Source organism: Aspergillus multicolor (assembly GCF_047715735.1).
Source record: "Aspergillus multicolor strain CBS 133.54 unplaced genomic scaffold BDW74scaffold_3, whole genome shotgun sequence".
NCBI lineage: Eukaryota > Fungi > Ascomycota > Eurotiomycetes > Eurotiales > Aspergillaceae > Aspergillus > Aspergillus multicolor.
In genome coordinates, this window is record NW_027395954.1 from 561,531 (window position 1) to 589,312 (window position 27,782).

Below are 27,782 nucleotides of genomic sequence, written 5' to 3' on the forward strand. Positions count from 1 at the left end.
AATTATGATGGTTACTTCTCGGAGATCGGAGCAGGGGTTGACACAGTCCATGACTCGCCTGTGTTTCTTTCGACTGCGGCTGGTGCCTTTCACTGAGCATGGACGTTAGGAAAAAGTTGAGATAAGATCCAAGTGAGCGTCTTCCGGGCCCGCTTCTGTCATGCCATTAAGCAATACCATTACGTTGGGTCGACCATATTTAAGAAGGGTGGCTTTTGCATGCCTTGACTGCCTCATACTTCAATAGACCACTCGACCTTCTCTACATCCTCACATCCAGTGTCACTTCACACATCAAACCCACATCACAATGCTTTCCTCACCAGATTTTTCTCTTGAAGAGTACGAGTTCTCTCTTCAAACCGGCTTCCTCCCAGAGGCTCCCCCGCTGCAGTGTTTACCCGACCCTTACTACGCTCCCTGGGAAGCCGTTGCCCGGGATTTGACTGCCAGTATTAAAAATGGTACCATTCATCAGGCCGTGGAAAGCCTGCCCGTCCTCACCACTGCAAACCTGCGATCCAAGCCGGAATGGAGGAGAGCCTATGTGGTACTCTCTTACCTCACACATGCCTATGTCTGGGGAGGTGAAATCCCAAAAGATGTAAGTACTTCATCTCTGGACCCTTTGATTCTGCTGCTAACTACTGGTGTTATGGCAGGTCCTGCCAGCTGCTATCTCAGTACCCTACCTCGAAGTGTCAAGTCACCTAGAACTTCCTCCAGTGGCCACTTACGCAGCCCTCAACCTCTGGAACTGGTCGACTTCATCACCCAACGACGATCTCACTTGTGCAGACAACCTGTCCGTGACACTGTCATACACCGGAACTAAAGACGAGGAGTGGTTCTTCATGGTCTCCGTCGCCATGGAAGCCAGAGGAGCCCGGGTCATTGAAATGATGCTTAATACAATCCAAGCCGTGGCCGTCGGCGACAACCAGAGAATCGTCGCCTACCTCAACCAAATCAGTGAAGGATTCAACGAGCTGGCTCGTATCCTGGAACGAATGTACGAGAAGAACCACCCTGCCGTCTTCTTCCACCTCCTCCGACCCTACCTCGCCGGAAGCAAGAACATGGCTTCAGCCGGCCTACCGAACGGTCTTTTCTTCGACCAAGGGAACGGAAAGGGCGAATGGCTCCAGTACAGCGGTGGCAGCAACGCGCAAAGTTCCCTCATCCAAACATTCGACATTTTCCTCGGTGTCGAGCACACAGCCATGGGAGGCCCTACTAAAGCTGAGCTCCCAAGGGCGAAGATGGGCAAGACCCCATACATCCAGGTACGCAGAGCTATCTTTTTTCCCCCGAGTACGAGAGATCCTAACAATACAATACAGGAAATGCGAAACTACATGCCTGGCCCCCACCGCCGATTCCTGGAAATGCTCACTCGCAACGCCAACCTCCGCCCCTACGCTATGAGCTGCAAGCTCGGCACACCTGTTCGAGACGCCTACAACGCCGCCGTCATGGCCCTCGGATCTTTCCGTGACAAGCACGTCCGACTCGTGACACGGTACATTATCACGGCGGCAAAGATGCCTCCTCCAGAGAACACGCCTGTCAGGATGAACCTGGCTTCAACGACACAGACCCAGATGAAGGACTCGACCGAGAAGGTCTCGTCTGGCGTCAGCGGAACAGGAGGAACTGATTTGATTCCGTTCCTGAGACAAACTCGGGACGATACTAAGGCTGCGGCTAACTTTGCGAATTAGAGGGTTGTTGATTGCGTGACTCTGCCAGGGCCAGGAGCCCGCTGTACATAGGATAGAGATGCACCATTTTGTTATTGTACATATAGCGAGAATATGGCACTTTTTGGATTTGCTCTACCATTCTTCCCATCCATTATTCTGAATTTGTTCTCTAGCTATAAAATTAATGTATGCAGGAAGCCATAGATGCGCGAGATGGTGCTGCTTAATTTAGCCTGTCCAGCCAACTAGAAGCCAGGGGGCTTTGCGTCAGAGAAAATATTGGCCATTGCAATTCTGACAAATGCACGCGCATGCAGGTGTGATCTGCAGAACATGCTCATCTTGCCACATGAGACACGATCCTCAAATTCGGCCAAGACCGGGCGCCGCATTTGCTGTTGCCTTTCCCATAGGGTTGTGGCATGGTAGATCCCTAAAAATGAAGAAGGTCGGAACGATCTCTGGCGTCCGCTGTGGCGAGCTGGCGGACATTCTTTCCGAGTCATTAGGAAGAATTGGGATATGGTTTATAATCAAAATCCGAAGAGAGGTGCTGCAGCCCTCCGCGACGGCTCACGCAGAACCGTTACCTCTTCTTAGTCGGCTGCGTAGTAACCTTTTCGCTTTCGCGCAACTCCGCCAATCGTTTCTCACGAGCAATAAGCTTCTCCTTCTCATCCTTAATCATCTGTTCTACTGTTTTCGTTGCCTCCGCCAACCGATCGAGCTCCGTGCTCTCCGCTGTCCGACTATAAGGGTTGTCGGGTGTTTCGTTGTACGGTATCTCCGCCGTCCTGCCATTACCACCACGTTGCTGCTGCGCCGATTTCGCACTCTTCCCACCCTTCCCCTTCTGCGGCTGCTGCGCACCAGCACCCCCAGTAAGGTACTCATAGAACTGCTCAACGGGCTCATTGAACACGACCTCCTCGTAATTCTGGCTGACGACCATCTCCCGCCGCTCTTTCTTGCCTTCCGCATCGGGCCCATACGGGTGCAGTTTCAAGGCATGCCAGAGAGTCTGCGGCTTCTCCATGGATTCCGGCACGAAATAGATCTTGATCTGGATCTCGAACTCACCCCAGCCAGTCTCGGTGACTTCATAAGGCGGTTGTTCGATAGTGCGGACATTCTGGACGTAGGTTTCATGGAGCTTGAATTGAACTTTTTTGATCCAGTAGGAGATGTCTTCGCCGTTTACGCCGCGAACGTACACGCACCATTGGTGGGTGTGGTCGGAGGATACGTCGCTGGGTTTCGTGGCGGGGTCAAAGGGTCGCGCTTCGCTGCCGAAGACTGCACTGGTAAGTATGTGCCTAGAGGAGAGCGAGATAAAAGCGACGACTCACCAAATGGTCGAAAGATTGAGACTCCCTAATGGCCTTTGGGTCAGTCTCGACTCCCTGTGTTCGCTTCGCTGGATACTCACCCTGACGCGCTTTGTTCCCGTTGCGGAGGGCATCTCGTAAGCGCAATACCAAGAATCTTATAGAGCTGCGTAGATTGGTTGAATGTGTTTCGTAAACGTGGAATCTCAAAAGGCGCAAGGTTGGAGGAGCGAAGATGGACTGGGCGAGCGCGTCTTTTACCAATTAAAGTCAGCACGTGATAGCGCGATAAGAACTTCCGATAAGGAACCTTTCCAAGGTTCCAGAAGGTGGTGCGATCCAGCTCCGGCAGAGCTTCTTCCGCAGTGGGTTCTGCCGTCATATTTGTCCGTGAGAATGCGCCAATGCTGCAAGTAAGCCTGAAGAATCGAATCGGCTATTGTGCAACTATATTCATCAATTAATTTGATTCACGAAGACATGGCGACGAAGAAGCTTGTTGTTGCCGGTGGAAATGGGTTCTTAGGTACTTGCGCCGCGCTCGTTGAGATAAACTGTGCTAATGAAACTGGCCTTGCGCAGGATCAAGAATCTGCAAATCAGCCGTCGCAAGGGGCTGGTCAGTAACATCTCTTAGGTATGCGCCTTTTGCTTCCTACTCTAGGCAATTAGGGATTCTAATATCCGTGGCGAACAGTCGATCCGGCGAACCACGATGGGATGCCGTCACGAGCTCTTCCCAGCGTCCGGGATGGGCAAAGTCGGTGGAGTGGGCCAAAGCCGACATTTTGAAGCCAGAGACGTACAAATCTGCTTTGAAAGAAGCGACTGCGGTGGTACACAGCATGGGTATTCTTCTTGAAGCCGATTACAAGGGTGTGGTTCAAGGGCGGGAACCGATCATATCCGGCTTACAAAGGGCCTTCAGCTCCTCGAAACGCGGGAGCCAGAATCCTCTTCAAAGGCAAGAGGGCGAGGCGCTCAAGGCGCAGGAAAGAGATGGCCAGTTTACGTATGAGCTTATGAACAGGGATTCTGGTATGTACCACGGTGGAATGGTGGCAAACGTGAGGTTAACATGCTCGTGAATAATAAAGCTATCGCTTTGGCGCAAGAGTCATTGAATGAGCAGGCGTCGACGTTCCTTTACATTTCCGCCTCCTCGGGTGCCCCGATCCTTCCGAGCAGATACATCACAACCAAACGAGAAGCGGAAACAATAATATCCTCCAAGCTCCCAGAATTGCGAAGTGTATTCGTGCGCCCTCCGTTAATGTACGACTCGAGTAGGAAGTTCACCTTGCCAATAGCGCTTGGCGGGTTTGTTGCATCGCAGTTTAATGCGCTTGTGGGCGGCAGACTGAACTCCCTCGGAGCAATGGTGGATAAGCCGTTCCAAGTGGACATGGTAGGAGAGGCAGTGGTCGAAGCGTTGGAGGATCCGTCCGTGAGCGGGCCAGTCCCGCCAAGGAAGATTGAGGCGTTGGCCACCAAAGCGTGGAGAAAAAGCATGCTGTAATTGTCGCCGTTGAATGTGACGGCGTTTAGGGCGGCGTCGCATGAAATGGCTCGCCGAAGAATACTGTTTGATGACCCGTCATAGTTTGGTGTCGAATGAGTTGGTAGCGGCCGCATCGCGGTAAACATTGTATAATAATTGTATCATATCATATCATGGTACCTCGCTCAAAACTGTCACGTATTTCTGTAGTGTACTAGAGAAAGATTAGCGTGATTTTCAGAGCACTAGAGAGGGCAAGGACTAACCTTGTTGTAGAAACGAGCCAGCTTCTGGTTGAACTGCTTGTTCTTTTCGTTGATATAGGTAACGTCGCCTTCATCGTCACCACCGCGGCGGTCTCTGCGCTTCTTGAGGCGGACCTCCTCGGCCTTCTTCAGGTCCGCGACTAATTTGTCGACGGCTGCACGATCGGGTTTGCTCTCGGCGAATCCAACCGTGTCCGCCGTGGAGTAGAAGGTGCCATTCTTATCCACTGCAATCATCTCCCCGTCGGCGGTTTCAACAATCTCAAGGTCGCCGTTTGCAGCAGCTTTCTCAATCGCTGCCATTTTGTCGTTCTCGTATCCTTCAAGGTCAGGTTTTATCTCCCGTAGCTGTCTCTTGTATACTTTGCGCGCGTCTTGAGTGTAATCTTGGAACGCAACATCGTCACGGTGGCGTTGTTTCTTTTCCATCCGCCTGTCCCATTTCTCGGATTCGTCGATGGTCCAGTCCCATGCGCGTTTACGCTCGAAATCCTCTCCAGCAGCTTCCGTATCGGCTTTGAGTAGGTTATGCGAAGCAAAAGCGTGCTTGCGCGATAGTGAGGACAGTAGGGACGGGTCAGTTGCTAGACGCTGAGTTTCGGCGGCTGTCTCTTTCAAGTTGCGTTCATTCGCGGATTTCTGTCATGGCGTTAGATGCGAAAGGAGCGCGTTCATGCTAGATTCAGTAGCACTTACTGCGCGTGCTTGGAGTGCCTTGAACCTCTCTTTCCGGTCGCGGGCCCTTGCAACCGCGCTATCCTCCTTGTCGCCTGTCTCCGTGTTGGAATTCTCCTCCGGGCGTTCTGACGTATTGGATTCGGTGTGTGGTGTCGTCAACTTCTCTTCGCCTTTTCCACTCTCCTTTGCGGGAGACTGTTTCGAGTTATGATGATCTGACATATCTCTAGTGAGTTTATGTGTCGTGACAGAGGAGCGAAGGGCTGAGTATGAAATTCCCGATGAAACTTGGTAGAAAATGGGCTGTAGACCTCATAGGCTTGCGGAGGGGATGGGCCACCCGCCTCACCGCCTATGTAGCAAAGCCGCGGGTGGTCACATGTATAAATAGCCGTTTAGTCAGGGCATGGCCCTTTGGGGGCTGAAAGTACAGGCGGGCTATGATTGTGCAGGGCCAGGGTTGTAGGGCTCGGCCACCTCCCTTTGTCTCACTCTCAACCCCGGCCATAATCCCTGTCAGCGTAGTCAGCAAATCACGCCCAGGCCGTGAGGGGGAAGAGTTGGCTTGGTTGCCAACATCCCGGCTCTACTGTGGCTCTCTCTTTGCTCTATGCCTACATCCAATGTGAAACCTCAATGATTAGCTCTGGGTATTGTTGGCTCCAGCAGCCCTCTAGTCGAGTATTCTATAGGCTACCGTCTGCTCTATCAGGATTGCGCCACACTTCCTCTGCGACTATTCTGGACAGACGCGGACCTCCGCAGTCACAGCTACTCAGGTTTGCGTTGACCGGAGAGGCAAGCCTGACGAGCACTGGGGTAGAGCGGCAACTCGCGACTGTCTTCTTGGAAGATTGGCCTCTAGACTCCGCGCCAGCACCATTGTGGAATGTGAAAAATGAAGGTGTTTTTTCTGGAAAATCGCGAGTTTTGGAAACCGCGCAAACTCTTCGAAGAGTACGGACCTTTATAGAGGAGCGTGTGGTTAGCAATACAGACAAGAACTATGTCTTCCTTGAATCATCAGCGGCGTTGGCGAAGGCGCTGGAAACCTGCGAACGAGGCAGTACATACGCGGAAATTCTTGCCTTCATCAACGGGCTCGAGGAGAGGCTGAGACGGATTGGCAGTCCGAGTCTCAGAGTCGTTCATGTTATCGGCATGCGCTACGCGTGCGCTGCCCTTTCCGAGCCGGCTTTCCGCCATCACTTGACGCAGTATCTCTCTACTGGTAATCAATACTTGGAGCTCTCAGAGAGTGTTTATCTGGTGCGGTGTCTCCTATCAACTCTCCAGGCTCTGTCATTTCAGGATTCAGAGGACAAAATAAACGACTTCATTCGCTTGGTCTCTGGGAGCGACGGTCTAAGCCTAAACGAAGTGCTCTATTGGACACGCAAGGATGTTGTTCCCATTAAAGTGGGTGATTACCTCTCTTTGCTGGTTGGGCTTAAAGATGATCGACTCGAGAAGCAAATATGGGAGAGATATCTCAATTGCCTCGTTCAGAACACCGCTGCTCCTGACCCGGAGGCCCAATCAGCGTACGTTTATGCCATGGCTTTGGTAGATGCCGGCAAATCGTCCAAAGCTGCGGATATCCTGAAGCAGGTTTCGCTCGTTCTGGTTACCCTACCATATATCTCGAAATTCGAGCGCGCGAGAGATCTTCTGAATGATGAAGCTATAAGCAGTGAGCTGGGCGAGCTGCTCAGTAGAAATGACCATATCAAACTCATGGATATTCAACTGAGAGAGATCGAGCAAAAGCTTGGGATTACTTGGCTCGGAGAACTGCGGCCGAATGAGTCTCTCCACGTTGGACTCTCAAACAGCGACGTCGCTACTACCCAACCAATACTGGACATAGACGGGGAGAGTCCTGGCTACGAGAGTGCTGAAAGACTGGTTGCGGAGCTCCGAGCTCGTGGACGCTCCAAATCCCCCGCTGCACTTGGCGAAATCGCCGACCTGTTGGACGAGTACGAGGGAACCCTGATACCGATCTCTATCGGATCGTGGCAAAGCCCTACACCCAGACTTTACTGGGCACCTGAGCGCTCGCCACTCAAACTGGGCAGGGCTTCTACGGGATCAGAGATTTCCCAGGACGCATCACTCTCGGAATTAGGGCTGGTCAAAGTCATTGCAAGCGAGGAAGAAAACGCCTTTGTCAAAGCTGTACGAACACTACATTTGATCCAGCTTGGATACCTTCTCACCGAGACACCGCCATCCAAAGCTTGTTCCGACGCTTCACCCGAGCTGGAACAGTCTGGGCACATGGTGGCCTGGGATCGTGCCCACTCTAGAATGCTGGTTGTCTATGCAGGTACATCGCGAGGAAAGGTCGATCCTCTTACTGTGTTCCCAGCCTACAATGAGCCCGCTTTCTTGAAAACAATCGTGGTGGTTAATCCCATTCACGATACCTGGGCACCCGGTCCAACAATTTGCATTAGAGGATACCGTCTTGAACTGGATCCCTGCCCGGATCTGATTCTTAACAAAGACAAAACAGAGAGACAAACAAGAGAAGAGCCTGCGGCAGAGGTGCATCCGGCAACTGTATCGACCTAATGTGTACTGTTCCACGACGAATAAGTCGAAGTTGAATTGTATGCTTGTGCAATTTCTCTTCCTATCACAGCTCTGTGGCCTTGTGTTGATATGATGTTTACAGTTCTATGCTAACCACTGAGCGAGGCATCTATGCGCAGTGGCCAGGTACTTTTAGAGGGTGCAGCTCGGGGTAAAACCTCCTGCCCTGGTTTGTCAAGGGCCATGCGAGTTATGGGGCGACGAGTCTCTACGAATATTGAATAAGTTCCCATCAAAAGCAACATGACATTCTCGCTGCAACTAGTCCTCTGCCATTACTATCCACGACATATCCCTGTTATCCCGAAAGTCACCCCTCATTTCCATCCTGGCAAGCGAAAACCAAATCCGTGCCCTTGCCCGAGTTTGGCCACAGAGTCAAGCTCAGTAGCAAACACTCAGCACCAAATCCCTCGACGCATTCAACAAGCGCACCTGGCTTCCGCTGGGTGGAACTCCCTCATTCCACCAGATCTCCGGCTCCGCGGGCTCAATGGTGACAATCTGGCCCTTGAAGGGGTCACCAAAGACATCGGAGAGGTCGTACCAGACCAGGTCCTCGACAAGGTTATATGCGAAGACCGTCTGCGGCGTGCTGAGGTACAGGCCGTCCTTGACGGTGGTGATTTTGATGGCCACGCCGCCGGTCTGCGAGTCGCGGCGGAACACCTCGGCGTAGCTGTCACCCGGGATGAGCTGGTACTGCGCGCTGACGTCCTGGCCGACGGACCACAGGTAGATGGGCATCTCACAGTTGTTGTTGACGATCGCGTGCCCGATGGTTTCGTTGGGGGAGGGACGCATCATGGGCATGTTGTTGGCCATGGAGTCCATGACGGTGTTGGCCATTCGGGGGCGGGGGATGCCGGCGAGGGCGAGCGGGGCGAGGGAGAGGATTGCGGCGAGGTTGAAGTGCATTTTGGCGGTTGGGGCTTTGCTTGCTTGCTTGTTTTTTCGGAGGTTGTTTGTCTGTCTGTCTTGCTCTGCGCTGCGCTCTGTGTAGAGATACTCCTCGGTTGGGACGGTTCTGAGTTGCTCTTTATAGACATCCCTTCACTCCTATTCATCGTCCTCGTCCACTCACCGTTCCTTCAGCTGGTCAGCGAGGCCATCCCGACAGCCAGTGTAGCGTTCCATTTGCACCCGGCTCCGCTACCAATGTGTGCTTGCCGGGATGCAACATACATACGCGGCCGTACAGGATGCGTCGTCAACAGGAATGCACTGTCTCCGTCTGGCTGTATAATGCCCGAGCCGTCACTGATCGGTCTGATCCTCTAACCTTTTTTGAACCTGGAAACGGATCAGGGAGCCGAGGGACGCGGTTGAAGCTTGTCACTCGTCATACATATCGAGCCACGCACTTTTTCACCCTGGCAATGTTAAGGAAGATCGGAATTCATGGGTAGGACAGAAGGAGTACAGAATACGTACCTGCATGAACTGCTTCAAATACCTCGTAGTACATTGATCTTCAACTCAGCATATTAAGCACGTCATGAAGTGGTACAAGCTGGACATCAACAGCTTAAGTCCCTGTCAGTGGAATCTAGACTGATATGGAGCGACACGCGCCACGAATAGTGACATGCCCATACTCAAGCAAGTAAACTAAAAGCGGGTATCGAAGCGACAGCCGACCCGACAATCTGGCACTGTCAAACCAGAATAAATAAGCCGGTCCTGAGAGCGTTGAATGGTGGAAAGTGGCCGTGATCACGACATTCAGCCGGACGATGATGAATGTTGATTGGGTTCGTCGACTAAATCACTGTAAAGGGCTTAATCTAATGATACAACAAGGACTTTATGTATATCTAGATGTTGAAAATTGTACATGTGTTTTCCAGTGAGTCTAGATAATGGAAGGTATATACAAGAATCTAAATAAAGCGAGGGCCGACGGTCCGGTAGGTGCTGCAACTCGGCCGTTGCTTAGACGGGGGCCACGAACTGGTTCCCCGTATGCCGTACAACATAGCAATAAGATGAAAAAAGCGACCAGCGACTTGTTCCTTAATTGCCCGCTTCTATCTGCACTGAGCCCACTTCCGTCTCAGTGCCCACCTCCGTCTGCAATGACGCGACTTCCGATGTCCCCAGCGGAATGTCACCCTTCCTTGCTGTCACTTGGAGAAAACCGCTGGGTAGACCATGCAATTCAATGCGAGATTCAAAGCCGGTACGCTCGACAATCGCTTCAAATTTAGGGTCGGACCCGTCGGAATAAGCTGACGAGTAGACGGCCCAGTTGTCATACTCCGTCGCCCCATTCCAGCTCATGTGGACCAGGATGGAGTCCGGGCCTGTCCTTTGAGCAACCATGGCGGGCTTCCAGAAAGGGGTCGCTTTCCATTGGCATTTGTAGCCGCGATATGATGCGACAGCATTGTCCTCGCCGAATTGGACAGTGAGAACCTCGTTGTTTTCTGAGTCATACTCTTTCACTCGAGCGATTGATCCATAGCCCAGAAGAACATGCTGAGTGTCCTCACTGAGAAGCTGGTAGCTTCCTTGGCTGACACTGTGGATCACATCGTCTGTGTCATTCAGCACTCGATGAGTGTGGACCTTGCGATTCACCATATCCACATCAAAACTCAAACCAGTGGTTGCTGCGACTTCGTCTGTCGGGGTATTCGCGTTGTTGAAAAGGCTCATCTGAAAGCCCTCTTCGGTCTCGTTATAGATGCGAATATCATGCTGCCAAGAGAATGAGGCGTTATCATCGATTTCGAAATCGCCAGTGCCTTTGTCACCCTGCTCGTTATCAGCAATGTTATACTTAAGGTGGAAGAGATTAGAGGCAACGTACACCTAGCCTCCAGAGAACGGAACCATTGTTGTGGACAAAGTACCCGGACCAGAAGTGACGAAGCGAGATGATATAGCCGTCCTCCATGAGTTCAACCGAGTTGATATGGTATGCATCATAAGGCGTCTCTTGAGATCCAACATCATCTCCCCAGCCCTGTTTCGAATCCTCAAGAGGTATGTCTCTCAGGTGCTCCAAAGCGCTCCAGGAAAACACAATCTCGTTGGTGGCAATATCAATCTCATAGAACTTCCCGTCAAGCATATGGTCATCCGGACGGCCGCCAATCGAGGTCAGATCGTGCTGGGTCACATTGTAGGCTGTCACTAGCAAGGTATTGCGATGCGTCACATGGCTCTCATGGAGGTCAATGTACGAATCTCTCGGTTGACCGTCCGGGGAGACAAAATTGTCCTGAAGTGTGACGGTATAGATCTCGCGGTAGGTGTTGTCGAGTATGTGGACGATACCATATCCGAAGCCCAGCTTCATCATGTTCCCTGCCCAAAAGGTAATGACGTCCTCGTTGAAGAGTTTCTGCACCTTGAAGTTTGCGGTAACTTCTTGCGGTCCCTGGTAGACCAAGTTGGCGTCCTCGTCGTATATCAAGGCAGCGGTTCCCAGTTCCTGGTTTCCACGAGGCCCAACAAAGATGTACCCCGGATCCGTGTGGCCGCTCTTCGTTACCGAGACTTGCGGCGGAAGGAAGGGCGCGGTTTGGAGGGTCATGAACGGAAAATTATCGGCGGCTGCTTCAAGTGACAACAGCAACGCGCTGGTTGCGGCGAGGAGGCGGCGAGCCATCGCGAAAGATTGAATCTGAGTCCTAACCTAGTCAAGCACGAAATGAACGATTATATCGAAAGGAGTGGCGGCGCAATAGAATGAGCGACGGGGTATATCAACTGTAAAGTACAAAAAAGAAGACACGCAAACGCTGAACTCAAGAGAAGGTACTGGTCAACAGCATTTCTTCCCGTCCAGTCGCTAAAGAGGAAACAAGAAGAGAAAGGGGAGAAAACATCCAGACAGTTGGGAGGTTGAAACTTGAAGATCTGCGACAGTTGACTGGCATCAGAGTGGCTCCACCGCCCGTGTTTCTAGCCTTCTACAGGCCGATCGCCAAGGATTTCCCCAGAGGACGCGCAATTCTTCACGGGAATCACGAAACAGCTTTGCAAGATCAAAGATGATCTCTATTTTGGCACCTGCTCTGGCTTTGAATGTCTTTCGATCTTGAGAACTGTCAAGATGTCATCAAGTCCATCGAACCGGGCTGATTGGCGTGTTCTCAACCACACTCGTAATTGTCATGTCGACAGTTGACTGCTCTTCATTCGTTATGCATTCAGGAACCAGCAACCACGATACTCTGGAGTAGTCCATGGTAGCGGCTCTTGTCTCCAAGTCAAACCAGGGTCCAACGCAGTCAGCGCGCACCCTATAGGACTGTGCCTGTGTCGATTTTATGTGGCGCATAACTTTATACTTGACACCTATTATGCTATTTATGTTGCCTCAGCAGTTCAGCTCAACGGGACCGCTAATCTCTTTCAGGATAGGTTGCCGATCGCGTCCTTTGCCCATTCAAGACCATCAAATCGTCTGCGAACATGCTGAGAAAGGGCTTCTAGCGATGGAAGGCCCGCAATTTCTGTCGAATGAGCTTTCTGGCACTGATACTTCGCTTCCATGCGAGCCATAATCTTTGTTGGAAAAGGATTAACCGTGCCATCATGTTCGGGCATGGTCTTGATGTCACTCCTGCGGGAGGATCTATGAGACACTATACGATTCTCCCCGCGTCACTCATGCAGCTTATATGACATATCGCCGCAGAAAGTCTTTTGGAGTTGGTCGGCATTCTGTCGAAGCTAAAATCACTCTATATCTCTAGACTTTGAGGGCACCATTGTAATAGTGCTCTAGTTAAGGTCCAGTGCGCCTACCCGATTTCGCCTGGACGTCTCCAAAGCACTAGGTCTAACGAAGGGCAAGCTAGTCTCATTCGTGGCCCTAGTCTAGCTCAGAGCTTCTATGAGGTGATACCTTGTGTTAGCTAGACATTTATTTGCCTGCGATGTCGTGATCGCTGTCCGCGCGAGGATTATAAGAGCTGGCTTCTCATCCAGCGATCCCTAGTCCAACGACTTCGATAACGACTCCAACTTCGTCCGACCTTGGTCACAGACACGGTTCTTGGGGGACTTCATCTGCAGATCATGGGCCGGAAGCTGGGTTTCTTCAGGGCCATCTATCTGGCGTCGGCCAGTTGCATGGGCTCTTTTGCTTTCGCTTTTGATACTGGTGTCATCAGTAAGTCCCAATGGAGGGGTATAAAGAGCTGTCGCTAATATCAATCAGGCGGTGTCCTCACTCTTGAATCGTTCCAGAATGATTTTCGATACTCTGAATCGCAGAAGACCACGGTCAACTCCAACGCTGTCTCTATTTTACAGGCTGGTGCGTTTTTCGGCTGCTTCCTCACAACGCCTGTTGCATCGCGCTTCGGTCGTCGATCTGGTCTAATCATCAGTGCGTTGATATTCACCATTGGAACCATCTTGCAAATCATCAACGCCCACACACTGGCGACGTTCTATGCGGGTAGAGTGATAGCTGGCGTTGGGATCGGTGCGGCAACTGTCCTGATTCCCATGTACTCGGCCGAAATGGCCCCGAAGGAGATGCGCGGGCGACTTGGTGCTTGTTTTCAGTTGTTCTTCGCGTTGGGTGTCATGATTGCGTACTGGGTCACTTTTGCCGTGTCCGAAACCCAACCGTCGGAGGCCAGGCAATGGCAAATAGCGCTGGGATTGCAGCTGCTACCGTCCACCTTGTTACTGATTGGAATGGCCACAGTAAAAGAAAGCGCGCGGTGGTTGGCGGTTAAGGGTCGGAAAGAGCAAGCGTGGGAGTCCCTGAAATGGGTCCGGGGTGGCGAAGACACTCCGGAGCTGCAGCAGGAATTCGACGAGATTCTGGTGGGCATCGAGGAAGAGGCACGCGTCAAAGAGAGTTTCACTTGGCGTGAGCTTCTCCTGCCCGCGAATCGGTACCGAATCTTCATCGCCGTTACGATTCAGCTATGTGCCCAGTTATCAGGCAACACTTCCTTAGCATACTATGCCACCCAGATCTTCTCAGCCGTCGGCGCAGGGAGTTCGGCCAAATTAGTGACAGGATTCTTTGGCGTTGTGAAGGTTGTAGGCGTCAGCATCTTTCAGTTGTTCGTCATTGATAGGATTGGACGAAGGGTACCTTTCATGGCAGGGGCCTTCGCGATGGGTTCGTTCATGCTTATTATCGCGTGTGTGCTTGCCACCCATCCCACGAGCTCGGATGGAGGCAGCTCGGGAGCGACGCCGGCTGGAATTGCCATGATTATTATGGTGTATGCAGAGGCGTTTAGCTTCAATATGTCCTGGGGTGCGCTTCCGTGGCTGTACGTCGGCGAAATTTTCTCGAATCGACTGCGAGAGGTCGGCGTCACTGTGGGAGCGGCATCACAGTGGTTGTTCAATTTCATGATGTCTCAGGTCACGCCACATGCCATTGACAACATCGGTTGGAGGATGTTCCTGATGTTTGCCATCTTCAATTACGCAATCGTGCTATACTCGTGGGTATTTCTGAAAGAGGTGCGTTCTCCGGTCCAATCCGCCAGCTAAGCTTTGGTTAACCCCTTGTCCAGACATTGAAAGTCTCACTCGAGGAGATGCAGGGTGTTTTCGGAGTAAGTGCCGAACGAGACGGAGAGCCCATAGTGGAATCGCAGAACAACACGACCAAATAGACTTTATAGCTTCGGTCATGGTCGGGAAATAAAAATCCTGCGAGGATTAGCCTGTGAGAACAGCGAATGAGAGGAAGGAGGACAGTTTAAGTTTCTCTTTCGGAGATTCCCGTCTGCTCAGATTGGTTATTCGTCCGGCCCCGCGGCTATATCTCGCTTGTAATATTCGCTCCCAAATCGCCTTTCTCATTTCAAACTCTACGCCAGATCGATGACCGCGCGCTCTGGCCGTCATGCTCCCCTTACCCCACACCCCAGGAAACATCCCCGGATAATGGAGTTCAGGCGCAAACAGCTCCATGAAACAAGGGGACGGCCATTGATCCCTGCTTGTAGGTGGCATGTGCCAGAGAGATCAAAGAAACGGACCATGCAGTGTGTAAGCTGCTAGTCTGAACGGCCTTGTCTGTCAGCTTTCCAATGTAACCTGCAATACATTTGACTAGCTCGATGCTCATCACTGTCTACTGATCTCCATCGACACCGAGCTCTCATCTAGCTTTTCGTTCCTGCGTGATTCTTAAATATCCTGTGCCAGCCCATCCCTGCTGTCACCCCATCCTCTCCACTCTATCACTGCTATACCTCGCCATGGTCCCACCGTAACCTGGATCCCACGTGTCTACCTTACTATCCTATCCCAATGAGCTCATCCTCGGACTCCGATCGCATCACCCGCCCTACCGACCCTGACGGCCTCGTCCTCGAGGCCTGGGGTCAGGGCCTGATGGTAGGATCGCTGCTGGTGATGGCCGCAGTTACAGTCTGCAATATGAAGAAGCACATCCTGCTCCATAAGTTGATTTTCGCCGAGGTACGTGCGCTACGCTCGCCACCAAAATCCCCTCTATACCCACCCCGTAAGCAGGCAACAGCGCTGACCGGCATCCCAAATCAACAGCTCATCCTCGCGATCCCCCATGGGACTTGGATTTTCTCGCATGAGCCCATCTACGGATGGCATCTGTCCGTTAGTGCAATCGGGCTGAATGTATCGTGGTCCCTGCACAATGTGATCGCGTGGATGAAGAACAAGCCGTTCTTCTCCAAGCGCGTCTCACGCATCTATATCATCACCGTGATACTGGTCCAGCCATACTGGGTGCTGGAGATCTATGCCAACTTCACATACTTCAATAATGTCAACAAGATCTTCTTGACGACGAGGCCGTTAGAGCCGTTGTTCCGGTACGTTTGCCAGCGTTTCCATCCACTTTCTTCCAACCCATTTCCACATCCATAAGTTGACATGGTTATGACCGATAGAGATCCGTGGTGGGTTATAACCACGATCTCGCTCTTTTACACCATCAAGCGCGAGTACAATTTCGGGATCACCGAGCTCGTCTCGATTAGTCCCCGGTTCGGAATTATGCTCGCATCCATGTGTCTCTCGCTGGCGTTTGTCGTCGTCGACGAGTGCAGCGTTCTCAGTGCATTCAACAGTGCATCGCTTCCTTCGGGAGTGCAGCCTTTTTGGAAGGTATGGACATCTAACCTGTATATGTGAGGAGACAAGGACGTAGCTGATCATTTAGTTGTCTTTTATCTTCAAGTGTCTCTGTGATACGGTTATCCTTGATGACTTCAAGACCGCGCTTGACCGGATGCGGTCGTATTGGTTCCAAAAGCAGGTGCGAAGTGGCGATATAGTGCTTCACGGAGGTTCGGGACAACGCCGGTTTGGCTACCCTGGGAGAGCTGAGGCCGATGAAGATTACGATATTGAGATGATGTCTAGCGGCGGGCGACATGGCAGCGACTTGGGGAAGGGAGGCCCGGACAGCATTCCGCGCGCAATGACAAGGGAGCATATTACACGGCTGCCCTCGTGAGCGATGGATCTGTTTGGAGAGCTGAGCCCATATCAAGAAACAATGATGTGGCGTTCCGGTCTGGGAAGTATATACACCAGAGTCTATTCAAAATTGTATGGCATAAATGTTTCTCTATATAACAATGGGTATACGCTGCATAATTCCCGAGTCAAGCCTGCTTTGAGTAAGGTTAGAACTTCAACAATCACTAAGTTCCTTATGTCATAACGATGTTGCCGGTGGCAATAACTCCAGACAAGAGAGTCATGACCAGGTCTTGGTTCAAAACGGGATATAGTCCATCGAGTAGCGTGGCATGATGGACAACATTTCTCGACTCCGCACCGGAATGCTGTATAAGTAGCCTGCAGTAGGTCCAGATACTGCTGGGTGAGAGTGCCTCTCCAGGTCCATTGCAGTGAGCCGAGAAATAAGGAAAGTTCTGGGTCTGTCGAATGATGTTCGCATTTAAGCGTGCTGAGTGGTTGTAGGATGCTCCGGGGCTTTTCGAAAGCTTCCCTTATAGGTAAAATAGATGCCTTTTGTTATAAGAGCATACCCCAAAAGTGCATGGCAGCGGTCTCATGGAACTTTGCATCCCCTTCAGCACGGAAAGAAGGTGAGAACAGGATCAAGATGTCTGATTTGGCCGCCGAATGTGCTTATAGCTTTGCTCGGAAGCACATCACGCAGGGATAGATTGGGCTTGAGGAACCGCGCCGGGAACATCATTAAACCAAGGGTGTCGCAGCGCATCGACGGCACTGATTCGTAGATCCGGTTGAAGACGCAACATACACCTAAGCAGGTCGAGACCATATGGATCAATTCTAGGGACAACATGTCGCAAATCCTGAGCTCCATACACCGGAAAATTGCTTTTGTATTCAGGGAACTGCGAGACACCTGGCCAAGTCCGCTCGGATGGGGTGCCCATAACACGGAATATCCGCTGAAGCTGATCCTCGTTTGTCGTGCCAGGAAACAGCGCACGTCCAGTGAACATCTCCGCAATGATGCACCCGATGGACCAGATATCGATCGTGGTATTGTAGGTGCGGCTGCCGAGGAGCACGTCGGGCGCGCGATACCAGAGCGTCACTACTTCATTGGAAAATGTGTTAACCGGGATTCCGAATGCGCGCGCAAGGCCAAAGTCGGCGAGTTTGAGCTGGCCCTTGGAGTTGATAAGCAGATTCTGGGGTTTCAAATCGCGGTGGAGTATCCGATTGTCGTGGCAAAATGCGATACCCCGCAGAAGTTGGAAGGCAAATGACTTCACTATCGTAGGCTCAAGCTGACCGTGATTGCCATGTGTATCCATGTACTTTTTCAGGTCCTGGTCCATATACTCGAATACCAACATGAGCTTATTCTCCGTGTGGACGACATCATATAGCGACAGGATATTATCATGGTGTAGCTCTTTCATTAGAGAAATCTCGCGGATTGCTGTCGAGGGCGTCCCTTCTTCCGAGTCGAGGTGGATCTCCTTCAACGCCACCATTTCCCCTGTTTGGCAGTTTCGGCCTTTGTAGACCTAGGGTAGGTGAGTTAGGGGTCAGGATCGCAGGAAACATAGGGTGGCAAGATAGGAGTAGTGTACCGTGGCATAGGTTCCTTCACCGAGCTATCGCAAAAGGTCAGTTTCATGCTTCGGATGTCTTCCCCGGGTAGAGATCGCTTACTTTCTCCAATTGCTGGAAGGAGCTGGGGTGAGTTCGGGCCATTATGAGGGTGGAGGGAGGATGAATATAAATAGGAATGGATAAGGATGAGATAACTCAGAATACAAGCAGTAAAAATAGCTCGAGCAACGAAAGTCGCGGATGGATGAGGAGGAGAGGTGGAGAGGAAAAGGACGAGGGGATGCGGAAGAGTTGAGGTCTCGAGGACAGGGGCCCAGGCCTGCGAGCCCCGCTTGTTCAGGCGCTTATGGCAGCTACACTTCTCTAACACGCCTTTAACAAACATTCTTGCGATATACAGTGTTCAACTTGACTCAAAAGACTATGGCAATGTAGAAGTCCCATCATTTCGGCCGGTGGGAACAAAGAGTGACTCGGTATGGCGTCTGATGTGGGCAGTGTAGACTGGACCTCGGCATCCCGCAGTGGCTCTAGGGTCCGAATCATGCAGCGATTCATCAGGCAAAGATATCCGAGGCTCCAGGAACAGAATTTATCAAATGATATTGAAGCTCGAATCCAGGAACATGGAAGCGATGATCGTCATCATCGAATGAACGACATTGACCCAGTTAACTCGGTCGAGTCGGCAGTCGGCCATCTCTCCGGGCTGCATTCCCCGCATTTTGAATCCCGGCTCTCTCGCGCTCTCTCCAACCTCGTCTTCCTCTGCCACATTCTTCTCCAACTCGGACCTCCGACTTCTTCTTCTTATCTTCCTTGGCTATCTCTCTATATAAGCAAATCTCCTCTCAAAGCTCGGGTTTTTCGCAGTTTTATCTTTCCTTTTGTCCAACTTACCACATAATGGTACCTGCAATTCGCGTCCCCGCGTCCGCGGCCAGCAGAGCCCGCAGCCTGCTGCGCACCGTCCAATACACACATCCTCCCTCCTGTCCCTGCCACTCGAATCCCAACCATCACCATCACCACCGATCTCCAACGCTAGCCGACCATGTCCGACGACATATGGCCACTCCTCGCGATGCCTCGCGGGAGAAAGAGTATGCCTTTGAAATGGCCGCCTCCAGTATCCGATTCGGTCCAGGTGCCACAAAGGAAGTCGGCATGGACTTTGCCAACATGAAGGCGAAGCGAGTCTGCGTTGTGACAGACAGCAATGTTGCCAAATTAACACCAATGAAGCAGGCCATTGAGGGCCTGACCCGTGAGGGCATTGAGTTCACAGTTTTCGATAAAGTTCGAGTCGAACCCAAGGATAGCTCGTATGTCCTCCTAAATTCATGGTCTATCCATAGTCTAATTTTTGAGCAGGGTCAAAGAAGCCATTGCATTTGCCAAACCCTACAACCCTGATGCCTTCCTCGCCGTCGGTACGTAACCTCCCTTCTACCCTCTGTACAGCCGGTTAAGTATCTAGGTGGTGGGTCTGTCATCGACACCGCGAAGCTCATGAACCTCTACACCGTCTATCCTGAAGCCGACTTCCTTGACTTCGTAAATGCACCGCTCGGAAAGGGCCTCCCCGTCACAAGGAGGTTAAAGCCTCTCGTGGCCGTACCCACCACAGCCGGCACAGGCTCCGAAACCACCGGCACGGCCATCTTCGACCTCGTCTCCAAGGGCGCCAAAACCGGAATCGCCCACCGCAACCTGAAACCCACACTCGGAATTTGCGATCCTCTCAACACACGCACTATGCCGTCAGCCGTACACGCCTCCTCAGGTCTTGATGTCCTCTGCCACTCACTCGAGTCATGGACGGCGATCCCATACAACGAGCGAACCCCACGCCCCACAAACCCCATCAACCGCCCCGCATATCAAGGTGCTAACCCCATATCCGATATCTTCTCCCTCCAAGCCCTCCGAGATACCGTCAAATATCTCCCTCGCGCTGTGAAGGACCCCGAGGATCACGAGGCTCAGTCGTCAATGCTCCTCGCCGCCACATTGGCCGGTGTTGGATTCGGAAACGCTGGTGTTCACCTCTGCCACGGCATGTCATACCCTATCTCTAGCCAGAACCCAGGCTATAAGCACGCCGGCTACGACGTCGACCACCCCATCATTCCTCACGGTGTCTCTGTCGCCGTGACTGCCCCCGCTGTCTTCCGGTTTACCGCAGCTTCCAACCCCGATCGCCATCTTGCTGCTGCAGAGGCCTTCGGGGTTGACATCTCCAATGTGAAGCGCGAAAGTGCCGGTGAGGTTCTCGGCGAGGCCTTATCCAGATTTCTTTCCGACCTCGGTGACCAACCTCTTGGTCTGAAGAACCTGGGCTTCAAGTCTGATGATATTGAAGCCTTGGTTGAGGGAACTCTCCCCCAAAGGAGAGTGTTGATGCTCGCTCCAAACCTCAACGATGAGGTGGAGGCGGAGAGAGATGAGCTGAGGAGTCTGTTGGAGCAGTCTTTGAAGTACTAAACTGATGTATATATGCGCGTTACGCTTTGGAGATGACCTTTATATAGTTATATATCCTGAGACTTGTACATCTTGAGTGTCAAATAGTCAATAAAAAGGTTAAAACTATCTGAACACGGTTAAGGAGATCAATAGATTTTTTCATATAAAACAAACAATATATTGCCCAATTATAAATTTTCCAATGATCATGCAATAATTTCAGAAGCTGCTTGTCTCACTCTTGAACTATTCCAGTCCCCATCATACCCATAGACGACGCAATGCGATCTAACCAAGTAACAGCAAGAAGATCAATCCTATTACTGGAAGCCGCAGGCGGACCCCGGTCCAGCTCCGATACGACTCGAAACGAAAGAGCCGAACTGCCATCTGGTCTCGACGCGGCTCTCGCCAGCCTACGAAGCAGACTCTGCAGCACACCGAGAGTACTTTCAGCTCCCTGGACAAGGAGAGACGGCCCGCTCTCCCCAGCCACCACGTCTCCATTCGGCTGGCGGGATTGTGAGCGCCTGTCACGGGTCATGCATTCCCGCAGGTTCATGGATGCCTGGAGTAGGGCGCTATTGGTTGTTTCGACGCGCTGGTAGAGTTCTGAGACAGCTGTTAAAGCAGACGAGGAAGGGTAGTAGTCTGCGAGTTCTAGTGCCTCGCTAAGGTAACGAGGGCACTTGACTATCTCACTGAAAACGGCTTCTGAAGCACGAACGGAGAGCGGCCATTCAGCTGACTTCTGGGCGTCTTCAACTCCGACTCGGTCTGATAGTTGTTGCCATTCTTCGCCGTCCAGGAAACAGGCCTTGCCTTGGTAGACTGCTGCTGCGACTAGAAAGCCTCGGAATGCGATGTAGCAGGACCGCGCCATTCCCCGAATATGAGGCTGAGCGCCGCGGCTAATCATCAGCCGTATGACCCCATCTGCGTGGATTACCCAGGCATCGTCACTTGTCTGGGCGTACATCTCGTACACGCTTAGCATCATCATGGTGCTCAGCATGGCGTCTGACATAGCGTCGGGGGTCTGCAAAGCCCGCGCGACCTCGTGCAATGACTGGGCGTACATCTGCCGGCTCGTTTTCACGAGTGTGGCGTCTTGTGAGAGGTAGGCAAGATAGACTGAGCTTAGGCACGCGACAGCCGCGTCTTGAAAAACATGAGAGCCGATGTCTTGGATGACATAGGAGGGAAAGTCAAGTCTGTCCGTTGCGCGGAAGCGATTATGGTAGTACATTGTTGGAAAGGCCGTACGGATAAAGTCCGCAAAGCATTGAATATGATGTCTCTCAAGCATGATACGAGTGGGAGAGCCAGATCTGGAGTAATCTCCGCACATGGACGAATACTGGCGTATCATGGTAAGAGCATTATCACGAATCGACCTTGCTGCGTCGCTGGCGGAGGGCGCTGGTCTTGAGACGCGGCCAGTAGATGAATGGTGTCGGCGTTCAAGACCGGGCCCTTCGTCTTGAAAGCGGAAGGTGCGGCGGTATCCTGGACAGGGCTGGCCGTATCTGCGGCATTGTGAACATTCCGGCGTGGCTTTATCGCACTTAAAAGAGACGGTGTCAGTGGAGCCCTGGGTCCCGAACCTGGATTTGGAATCACCTTGATCCGTCGCTCGCGACAGCGGGAGCAGCCAGTGCTGTGAGGTACGCCAACCATTTGGTGTGAGGATCTGTCCTCAATGTATGAAAAGCCAATTAAGGCTCCCAGGCAACCGAGATATTGAAGAGGTAAGCTCCGTATATGATCTGAAAGTTGAAAGTTGTCACCAGTACCTGGCAAGGACGGCGGTTTATACCATCCTCAAGACCAGTTTGGAGCTAACGACAAAGTCCTGAATCCATCCACCTAGAGATGGAGCAAGAGAACCTGAGAGACCTGGGCGTCGGCCATGGCTGCCGAATGCTGTCATTTCCACCATGTTCAGTATAGGGCTTGTTATTTTTGGGAAACACAGAATGAAGCCAATCCATTCGAACCGCAAGCCCATTAGCCTAGGCAAGATCTGGCCCCCACGGCGTTCGCAGCATCTTATCAAACATGAAGTGGATGCGAGAACGAACGATAGCTGCTGTCGAGGTAAATACGAACTGGATTGAGCTGATCCCAATCTGAAACGATCAAATTGCGTCGGGTTGACCGATACACGAAGGGTTCGAGTCCTTAGGGGTTGTTAGCGCGATGAACGTTCTATTTTGATTATTGCAAAGGAAGATTGAGGTGATCTAGCGCACCGAAATGGGATCTGTATGGATGAGGCTCGTGTTCCGGCAGCACGAGTGGAGTTTCACGAAGGGAGCTGATGACATAGCTGGGAGGCTCGACGGGATCTCGTATTGAATCTCGCCCTATTAGTCCGAGGCTCTCTTTCAACATCTCCCCCCTCATAGTGATAATTTTAGACAGCCTGGCATTCGTCCGCTGAACATAAGCAAACTCTTGGTATCGTGCACAACAGAGAAGACGTTGTGTCACATCGGAGATGTGCCACGGGACGAGAATGTGAGCAGCAAGGGGGGGGAGGAACAGGAGAATGAAAGCTGGGGTTGATCGACGTCCTAGCGTTGTAACCCCGACCTTGACCCCTCTCTCGACGCCCCTTCAGAAGTTCAAGACTCTTCACGAGAAGTGCGTCCGATTATGAGGTCGTCCCTAAAATGAGTCGCATCCTCCAGTCTATCCTCCTACTTGTCCCCTCCATCACAGCCTTAGCCCAAGATCGCCTTGCCGACGGGGCCACCAACTCCATGGCAGGAAACCCCGTCTTCCCCGGCTGGTACGCCGACCCTGAAGCACGCATCTTCAACAACGAGTACTGGATCTATCCAACCTACTCAGCAGCCTACGAGGAGCAAACATTCTTCGACGCCTTCTCCTCCCCGGATCTCCTGACCTGGACCAAACATCCATCGATCCTTAACTTCTCCGGCATCCCATGGTCCACCAACCGGGCGGCGTGGGCACCATCCGTGGCACGTCGCCCACGCCCCGTAAACTCTGGGTCAAAGTCTATTGGCACTGCTGAGTACGACTACTTCATGTACTTTTCCGCCGGCGACGGCGCGGGGATTGGCGTGGCTAAGTCGACAACCGGTCTGCCCGAAGGACCTTACGAGGATGCCATAGGCAAACCGCTCGTGCCGGAAACTGTTTTCGGTGCGGAAGCGATCGATGCACAGCTGTTTCAGGATGACGATGACCGGGTGTGGCTGTACTATGGCGGGTGGAGCCATGCTATTGTGGTCGAGTTGAACGAGGATATGGTGAGTTTGAAGGGCGATTACCTTGAGATTACACCTCCGGGATATGTCGAAGGGCCGTGGATGCTGAAGCGGAATGGCATCTATTACTTCATGTATAGTGTCGGCGGGTAAGTATTCTCTGCTTAACTCTTGGATCATAAGTGGCTAATGAGTATGCGCAGCTGGGGAGATGATTCGTATGGTGTGAGCTATGTCACCGGTCCTTCGCCAACAGGTCCATTTTCCAGCACGACAACCCAGATTCTCCGAGGAAATAGTCAAGTCGGCACTAGCACTGGTCACAATAGTGTCTTCACCCCCGATGGCGAGGAGTACTATATCGTGTATCATCGGAGGTATACGAATGACACTGCCCGTGATCATCGAGTCGTCTGCATTGATCGCATGGAGTTCGATTCCGAGGGGAACATTCTCCCAGTAAACATAACCGTCGAAGGCGTCGAAGGAAGGCCATTGTCGTGACAGAGGTTCTTTGTAAATGTTCGTCATATTGAAGGATGAATGTCCTGAATCTATATATTTGACCTAGCGCTGCAAATGTATATGTTTTTGTCCTAACGCCGAAACTCCGGGGTATCTGCTAATATGAAATAAGAATAAACGTGCAAGAGTGGGAGGGAATACGCCAAGAAGGCAGGTAGAGTCCATCAAAACATGGTGCTACGCTTTTTAGTCAACTTCCCTTCTTCAGAGACTCGCCGGAGCCCAAAGAAACTACTCCGTTTGCTCTGCAACGGTTTTGCTGCGGCTGGCCCAGCCACTGGAGGCGTCAACAGGGACATTGTAGACATCTGACCAGGCAGTTTCAGGTACGGCCCCGAGCCTCCATGCGGCACAGGCGGCCGACCGTGATTGTACTGAGGATATGGGCGCTGGGCTGGGTCTAGAACCTGCTGTGCGGGTTGTCTTGGAGGTAGCGATGGAGTCTGCGTGCGAGCCCTCCTTTCCTCTTCGCCGTAGAGCTTTTGTAACCGCCGCGTTTCCTTGTCAACCTCAGCTTGTCGTCTCCGACGGGCTTTTTCCTCCTCTTCTAGCAGTCGTTTTGTTTGCTGCTCTTCCTCTCGCCGCGCTTGCTCTTGTTGCTTTGTAAGCTGTGGGCTACGGTTTGGTGGAGGTTGAGGCGCTGGTGGGATATCAGTCACCAGGCCACCCGAACTGGAGGGTAATCTGTTTGCCGGCGGAGTGGTCGTGGGAGAGTTCGAAGTCGGTGAGACCGATGCCGAGCTCTGTCTCGAGATGCGGAACGCCTCCTTGGGACTTGCAAAATAAACGTCACGGATGGTAATGGCTCCAAGCAAGAGCACAACTTCTAAGCCCTTGAAGTCCTCCATTTCAACGCGGTATAGATTCGGTTCGTACAAAGTTAACTCGCGCAAGCTCTTGAAGATGGACACAGTGATGTCTGGCTCTTTGCTTTTCGTCTTGGTTTCTGGTATAGAGGACGTTTTCCCACGGAGGAGGCACATGAGATCCTTTGACAGTTTGCCATCCTTCCTCCATATAAAGCGCAACTTCGGCGTTGTATCTGCGGCGGCAGGATCAATCTGAACACGATCAAGAGTAGAACCGCTCGGCTCCCTGAAGCTGTACTGTGGCATTTCAAACGACCACGAAGGCGGGCTATTCCATGACTTCGGCTTGTAGTGCACGATTATCTGTTGGTCAGGGTTGTAGAGTTGAATGGTAAAGCGGGTAGGGAGGATAGGCTCCGGCGGAGGGGCGACGCCGCCATTCTGGCGGATAGCTTCAGCGGATAGCGTTGGCTGAGTCCATTCCGGTATAACCAGAACCTCGCCATAAACAACGTCGGGTACGTAGGGATCGTAGAGGGCTGCGGCGAAGCGGTTTTTTGAATCGGGGGACAATGGATCAGGGTAGCGGAGGGAATACGCTGGGTCAGGTTCGTTGCCATACTGAAGAAGATAGACAGTCGATAAATGGGAGTCCTTGACCGGTTTGAGGTAGAATGCTGCATTGGTTAGTTCTCCGCAGAACGTTGGTGGACGGAAGCAATTGAGGACGCACTGGGGAGGTTCTCGTCGAGCATTTCGAGCCGACGCGAGGAGTAATCTTATGACCGATCAGGGGACAGAAGGAGTGGCAACTTGCATAGACGTAGACCAAGATGCCATTGGATCAGTAGAAGAGTATTCCCATGGGATGGGAGAACAAAGTGCTTTATAACAACACACTGGATGATAAGTTGGGATGGGTCCAAGCTGCAGATGACGAAGCATGATCAGATCGAGTGGAGACGCTGATTGGCCCCCCAGCTCTAAGCCCCTCTCCGCACAGCCAAAAATATCACAACCCCCAGCACAGGCAGAGAAATTTCCCCTCTGGCCAAACAAAGACCCTTCCTTCATCGACCATCGCCCATGAACCCTTGCGACGTTGCGAGCCGTCTCTCATTTAAAACTCGGGTGCCTTGGCTCAGCCCCAGCAAATCGGACACCTCGGATTCTGCCTCGTATCACCATCCTCCAAGCCTTTGCTCTCCACGCTAAGCCATGGGCATAGTACGACTACGAAGGTTACGAAGTGGCCAGTGTCAGCCACGAGAGCTTTTCCTTCGGGGCGGAGAATCCATCCACCTCAGAACTGTCAGGGATCCAACGACAAGCTATTAGTCTTGATGCCTTGCGCGGCATATCTTCCCCGATCAGTCCCGGGTCATGCGATCTCCATAGGATGCCCGTTGTTTCATGGCACACGCAAAAGCCAACCCCGTTAAACGTTTGCTTTCTTTCTGGTCTCTTCGTCAGCACCCCTGTCGCCTGGCGGTCAAGCTTATGCCTCCCGACATGTTCAAATGTCGGGCTGCTCGGGGCATCGCCTGAATCCAGCCTCCTGCTTCACTGCCCGTGTTACACAGCTGTTGTGATATGTCCTCAGGGCGTTGACGCGGTGCGTTGAGGGCCGGGCCCTCCAGTTCGAACCCGAGTGGCCTACCTAGCAGCCTGTCTGAACCACTCGACTGAGTGACCCCTGCGTACACGGGCAAGCAATCTATAGTCCGATATGACTGTTCAGCATCTGGAAAATGCATCATCCGCCAATCTAGCATTCCGAGTCTTAGACCGCGGGTTCTCGATTTCCAGCTGTCTTTTGTCTTTCCCAAACAATCTGTCTTCCAACGGCGGAGGCGGTAGTCACGTGTCGGTTCGTCAGCACCAAATGGCTTCACGATATTTATTGCCAAGCGTCTGGCCTCATTGTCTAGTCTCAGTTGGATATCAACTTAAATTAGGCTCAGAGGCCGTTATATACATGCAACCTCGTCATCTGCAAGCTATAATGACACTGAATACCCTTCCCAACCACCATATGTCGGTAATAACGCATCTCCGTGGTCGTGCGCCTGAAAACATCAGCCGGGCGGTAAGGGACACTGATTAGCATTCATTATTATTGAGCTTCTGGTACAAATCATTGTCGCTGCGTGAGTTGGTCGCGCTTTCCTTATAGGGCTTGACATGGGTTCTCGGATGCCAGGATTATCAACGACACAAGCCGTCTTTTTTCGGGTCGTACGCTACCGTATCCATTGCAAACCCCAGCATGAAACGACCGTACGACGGTTTTATGATGCCTGCGTCCGTGATGACCATGCCTTGCCCGGCTTGTGCTGCCCACCATGGGTTGCACCTTCCTGGCGCCTCGAGAATGTCTAGGCGCTTAGCGATGGCCAAGAGATCTTCGAAATCAAACCTACCTTATCATCGATTATAGTGTTGCCGTAATGGTCATGTTATAATCCTTTGGGTTTGGTTTGGGTGGGATTTTTTTGCTCCCGGAGAACAGGAGTTCGAAATCGCGAGATGGCAGTCTTTTCTTGCTCGCTACAGCAGCTGGAGTATCGAGAAAACTACTGGATGGTAGAGGATAATCGAGTTCAATGCCATCCCATCATCGATTATAGTGTTGCTGTA

General features: G+C 52.0%; 14 protein-coding genes across 14 annotated transcripts; 7 read left to right on the top strand and 7 right to left on the bottom strand.

Annotated features, from left to right (window-relative positions):
- Positions 1-300: 300 nt before the first annotated feature.
- Positions 301-1,866, top strand: BDW74DRAFT_187392 (indoleamine 2,3-dioxygenase). Its single transcript, XM_073731477.1, has 3 exons — positions 301-604; positions 663-1,286; positions 1,344-1,866. Exons 1-3 carry the CDS (start codon positions 311-313, stop codon positions 1,722-1,724), a joined length of 1,299 nt encoding a protein of 432 aa, XP_073587644.1. The 5' UTR covers positions 301-310; the 3' UTR covers positions 1,725-1,866.
- On the bottom strand, positions 1,866-3,330 carry yaf9 (YEATS domain-containing protein YAF9). The gene is made up of 3 exons (XM_073733613.1): positions 3,136-3,330; positions 3,056-3,080; positions 1,866-3,002 (listed from the first exon to the last, which is right to left on the bottom strand). Exons 1-3 carry the CDS (start codon positions 3,166-3,168, stop codon positions 2,293-2,295), a joined length of 768 nt encoding a protein of 255 aa, XP_073587645.1. The 5' UTR covers positions 3,169-3,330; the 3' UTR covers positions 1,866-2,292.
- Positions 3,331-3,394: 64 nt separating this feature from the next.
- Positions 3,395-4,753, top strand: horA (ubiquinone biosynthesis protein COQ11). Its single transcript, XM_073733614.1, has 4 exons — positions 3,395-3,560; positions 3,617-3,671; positions 3,732-4,072; positions 4,132-4,753. Exons 1-4 carry the CDS (start codon positions 3,515-3,517, stop codon positions 4,551-4,553), a joined length of 864 nt encoding a protein of 287 aa, XP_073587646.1. The 5' UTR covers positions 3,395-3,514; the 3' UTR covers positions 4,554-4,753.
- BDW74DRAFT_74901 (pre-mRNA-splicing factor SYF2) lies at positions 4,628-5,761 on the bottom strand. Its single transcript, XM_073733615.1, has 3 exons — positions 5,498-5,761; positions 4,802-5,440; positions 4,628-4,749 (listed from the first exon to the last, which is right to left on the bottom strand). Exons 1-3 carry the CDS (start codon positions 5,699-5,701, stop codon positions 4,702-4,704), a joined length of 891 nt encoding a protein of 296 aa, XP_073587647.1. The 5' UTR covers positions 5,702-5,761; the 3' UTR covers positions 4,628-4,701.
- A 354-nt stretch (positions 5,762-6,115) lies between these two features.
- On the top strand, positions 6,116-8,059 carry BDW74DRAFT_174150 (uncharacterized protein; the record flags this gene model as incomplete). The annotated part of the gene is made up of 1 exon (XM_073727964.1): positions 6,116-8,059. One exon carries the CDS (start codon positions 6,116-6,118, stop codon positions 8,057-8,059), a length of 1,944 nt encoding a protein of 647 aa, XP_073587648.1.
- Positions 8,060-8,464: 405 nt separating this feature from the next.
- On the bottom strand, positions 8,465-8,998 carry BDW74DRAFT_174151 (Bys1 family protein; the record flags this gene model as incomplete). The annotated part of the gene is made up of 1 exon (XM_073727965.1): positions 8,465-8,998. The coding sequence occupies one exon, from the start codon at positions 8,996-8,998 to the stop codon at positions 8,465-8,467; it is 534 nt and encodes a 177-aa protein (XP_073587649.1).
- Positions 8,999-10,096: 1,098 nt separating this feature from the next.
- On the bottom strand, positions 10,097-11,699 carry BDW74DRAFT_174152 (arylsulfotransferase family protein; the record flags this gene model as incomplete). The annotated part of the gene is made up of 2 exons (XM_073727966.1): positions 10,097-10,840; positions 10,896-11,699. 2 exons carry the CDS (start codon positions 11,697-11,699, stop codon positions 10,097-10,099), a joined length of 1,548 nt encoding a protein of 515 aa, XP_073587650.1.
- A 1,158-nt stretch (positions 11,700-12,857) lies between these two features.
- On the top strand, positions 12,858-14,714 carry BDW74DRAFT_74933 (putative MFS sugar transporter). The gene is made up of 3 exons (XM_073733616.1): positions 12,858-13,211; positions 13,260-14,536; positions 14,590-14,714. The coding sequence occupies exons 1-3, from the start codon at positions 13,118-13,120 to the stop codon at positions 14,689-14,691; spliced, it is 1,473 nt and encodes a 490-aa protein (XP_073587651.1). The 5' UTR covers positions 12,858-13,117; the 3' UTR covers positions 14,692-14,714.
- A 470-nt stretch (positions 14,715-15,184) lies between these two features.
- On the top strand, positions 15,185-16,630 carry BDW74DRAFT_74935 (uncharacterized protein). Its single transcript, XM_073733617.1, has 4 exons — positions 15,185-15,505; positions 15,593-15,879; positions 15,958-16,174; positions 16,230-16,630. The coding sequence occupies exons 1-4, from the start codon at positions 15,335-15,337 to the stop codon at positions 16,524-16,526; spliced, it is 972 nt and encodes a 323-aa protein (XP_073587652.1). The 5' UTR covers positions 15,185-15,334; the 3' UTR covers positions 16,527-16,630.
- Positions 16,631-17,193: 563 nt separating this feature from the next.
- On the bottom strand, positions 17,194-18,238 carry BDW74DRAFT_174155 (Cdk5/Pho85 family cyclin-dependent kinase; the record flags this gene model as incomplete). Its single annotated transcript, XM_073727967.1, has 3 exons — positions 17,194-18,048; positions 18,115-18,138; positions 18,197-18,238. The coding sequence occupies 3 exons, from the start codon at positions 18,236-18,238 to the stop codon at positions 17,194-17,196; spliced, it is 921 nt and encodes a 306-aa protein (XP_073587653.1).
- Positions 18,239-19,165: 927 nt separating this feature from the next.
- Positions 19,166-20,584, top strand: BDW74DRAFT_174156 (hydroxyacid-oxoacid transhydrogenase; the record flags this gene model as incomplete). The annotated part of the gene is made up of 3 exons (XM_073727968.1): positions 19,166-19,422; positions 19,472-19,530; positions 19,578-20,584. 3 exons carry the CDS (start codon positions 19,166-19,168, stop codon positions 20,582-20,584), a joined length of 1,323 nt encoding a protein of 440 aa, XP_073587654.1.
- A 108-nt stretch (positions 20,585-20,692) lies between these two features.
- Positions 20,693-22,376, bottom strand: BDW74DRAFT_74963 (Zn(II)2Cys6 transcription factor). Its single transcript, XM_073733618.1, has 2 exons — positions 22,190-22,376; positions 20,693-22,133 (listed from the first exon to the last, which is right to left on the bottom strand). Exons 1-2 carry the CDS (start codon positions 22,244-22,246, stop codon positions 20,802-20,804), a joined length of 1,389 nt encoding a protein of 462 aa, XP_073587655.1. The 5' UTR covers positions 22,247-22,376; the 3' UTR covers positions 20,693-20,801.
- A 734-nt stretch (positions 22,377-23,110) lies between these two features.
- Positions 23,111-24,405, top strand: BDW74DRAFT_74973 (glycoside hydrolase family 43 protein). Its single transcript, XM_073733619.1, has 2 exons — positions 23,111-23,957; positions 24,012-24,405. Exons 1-2 carry the CDS (start codon positions 23,245-23,247, stop codon positions 24,310-24,312), a joined length of 1,014 nt encoding a protein of 337 aa, XP_073587656.1. The 5' UTR covers positions 23,111-23,244; the 3' UTR covers positions 24,313-24,405.
- BDW74DRAFT_74988 (uncharacterized protein) lies at positions 24,405-26,384 on the bottom strand. Its single transcript, XM_073733620.1, has 2 exons — positions 25,876-26,384; positions 24,405-25,819 (listed from the first exon to the last, which is right to left on the bottom strand). Exons 1-2 carry the CDS (start codon positions 25,895-25,897, stop codon positions 24,498-24,500), a joined length of 1,344 nt encoding a protein of 447 aa, XP_073587657.1. The 5' UTR covers positions 25,898-26,384; the 3' UTR covers positions 24,405-24,497.
- Between the last annotated feature and the right edge of the window lie 1,398 nt (positions 26,385-27,782).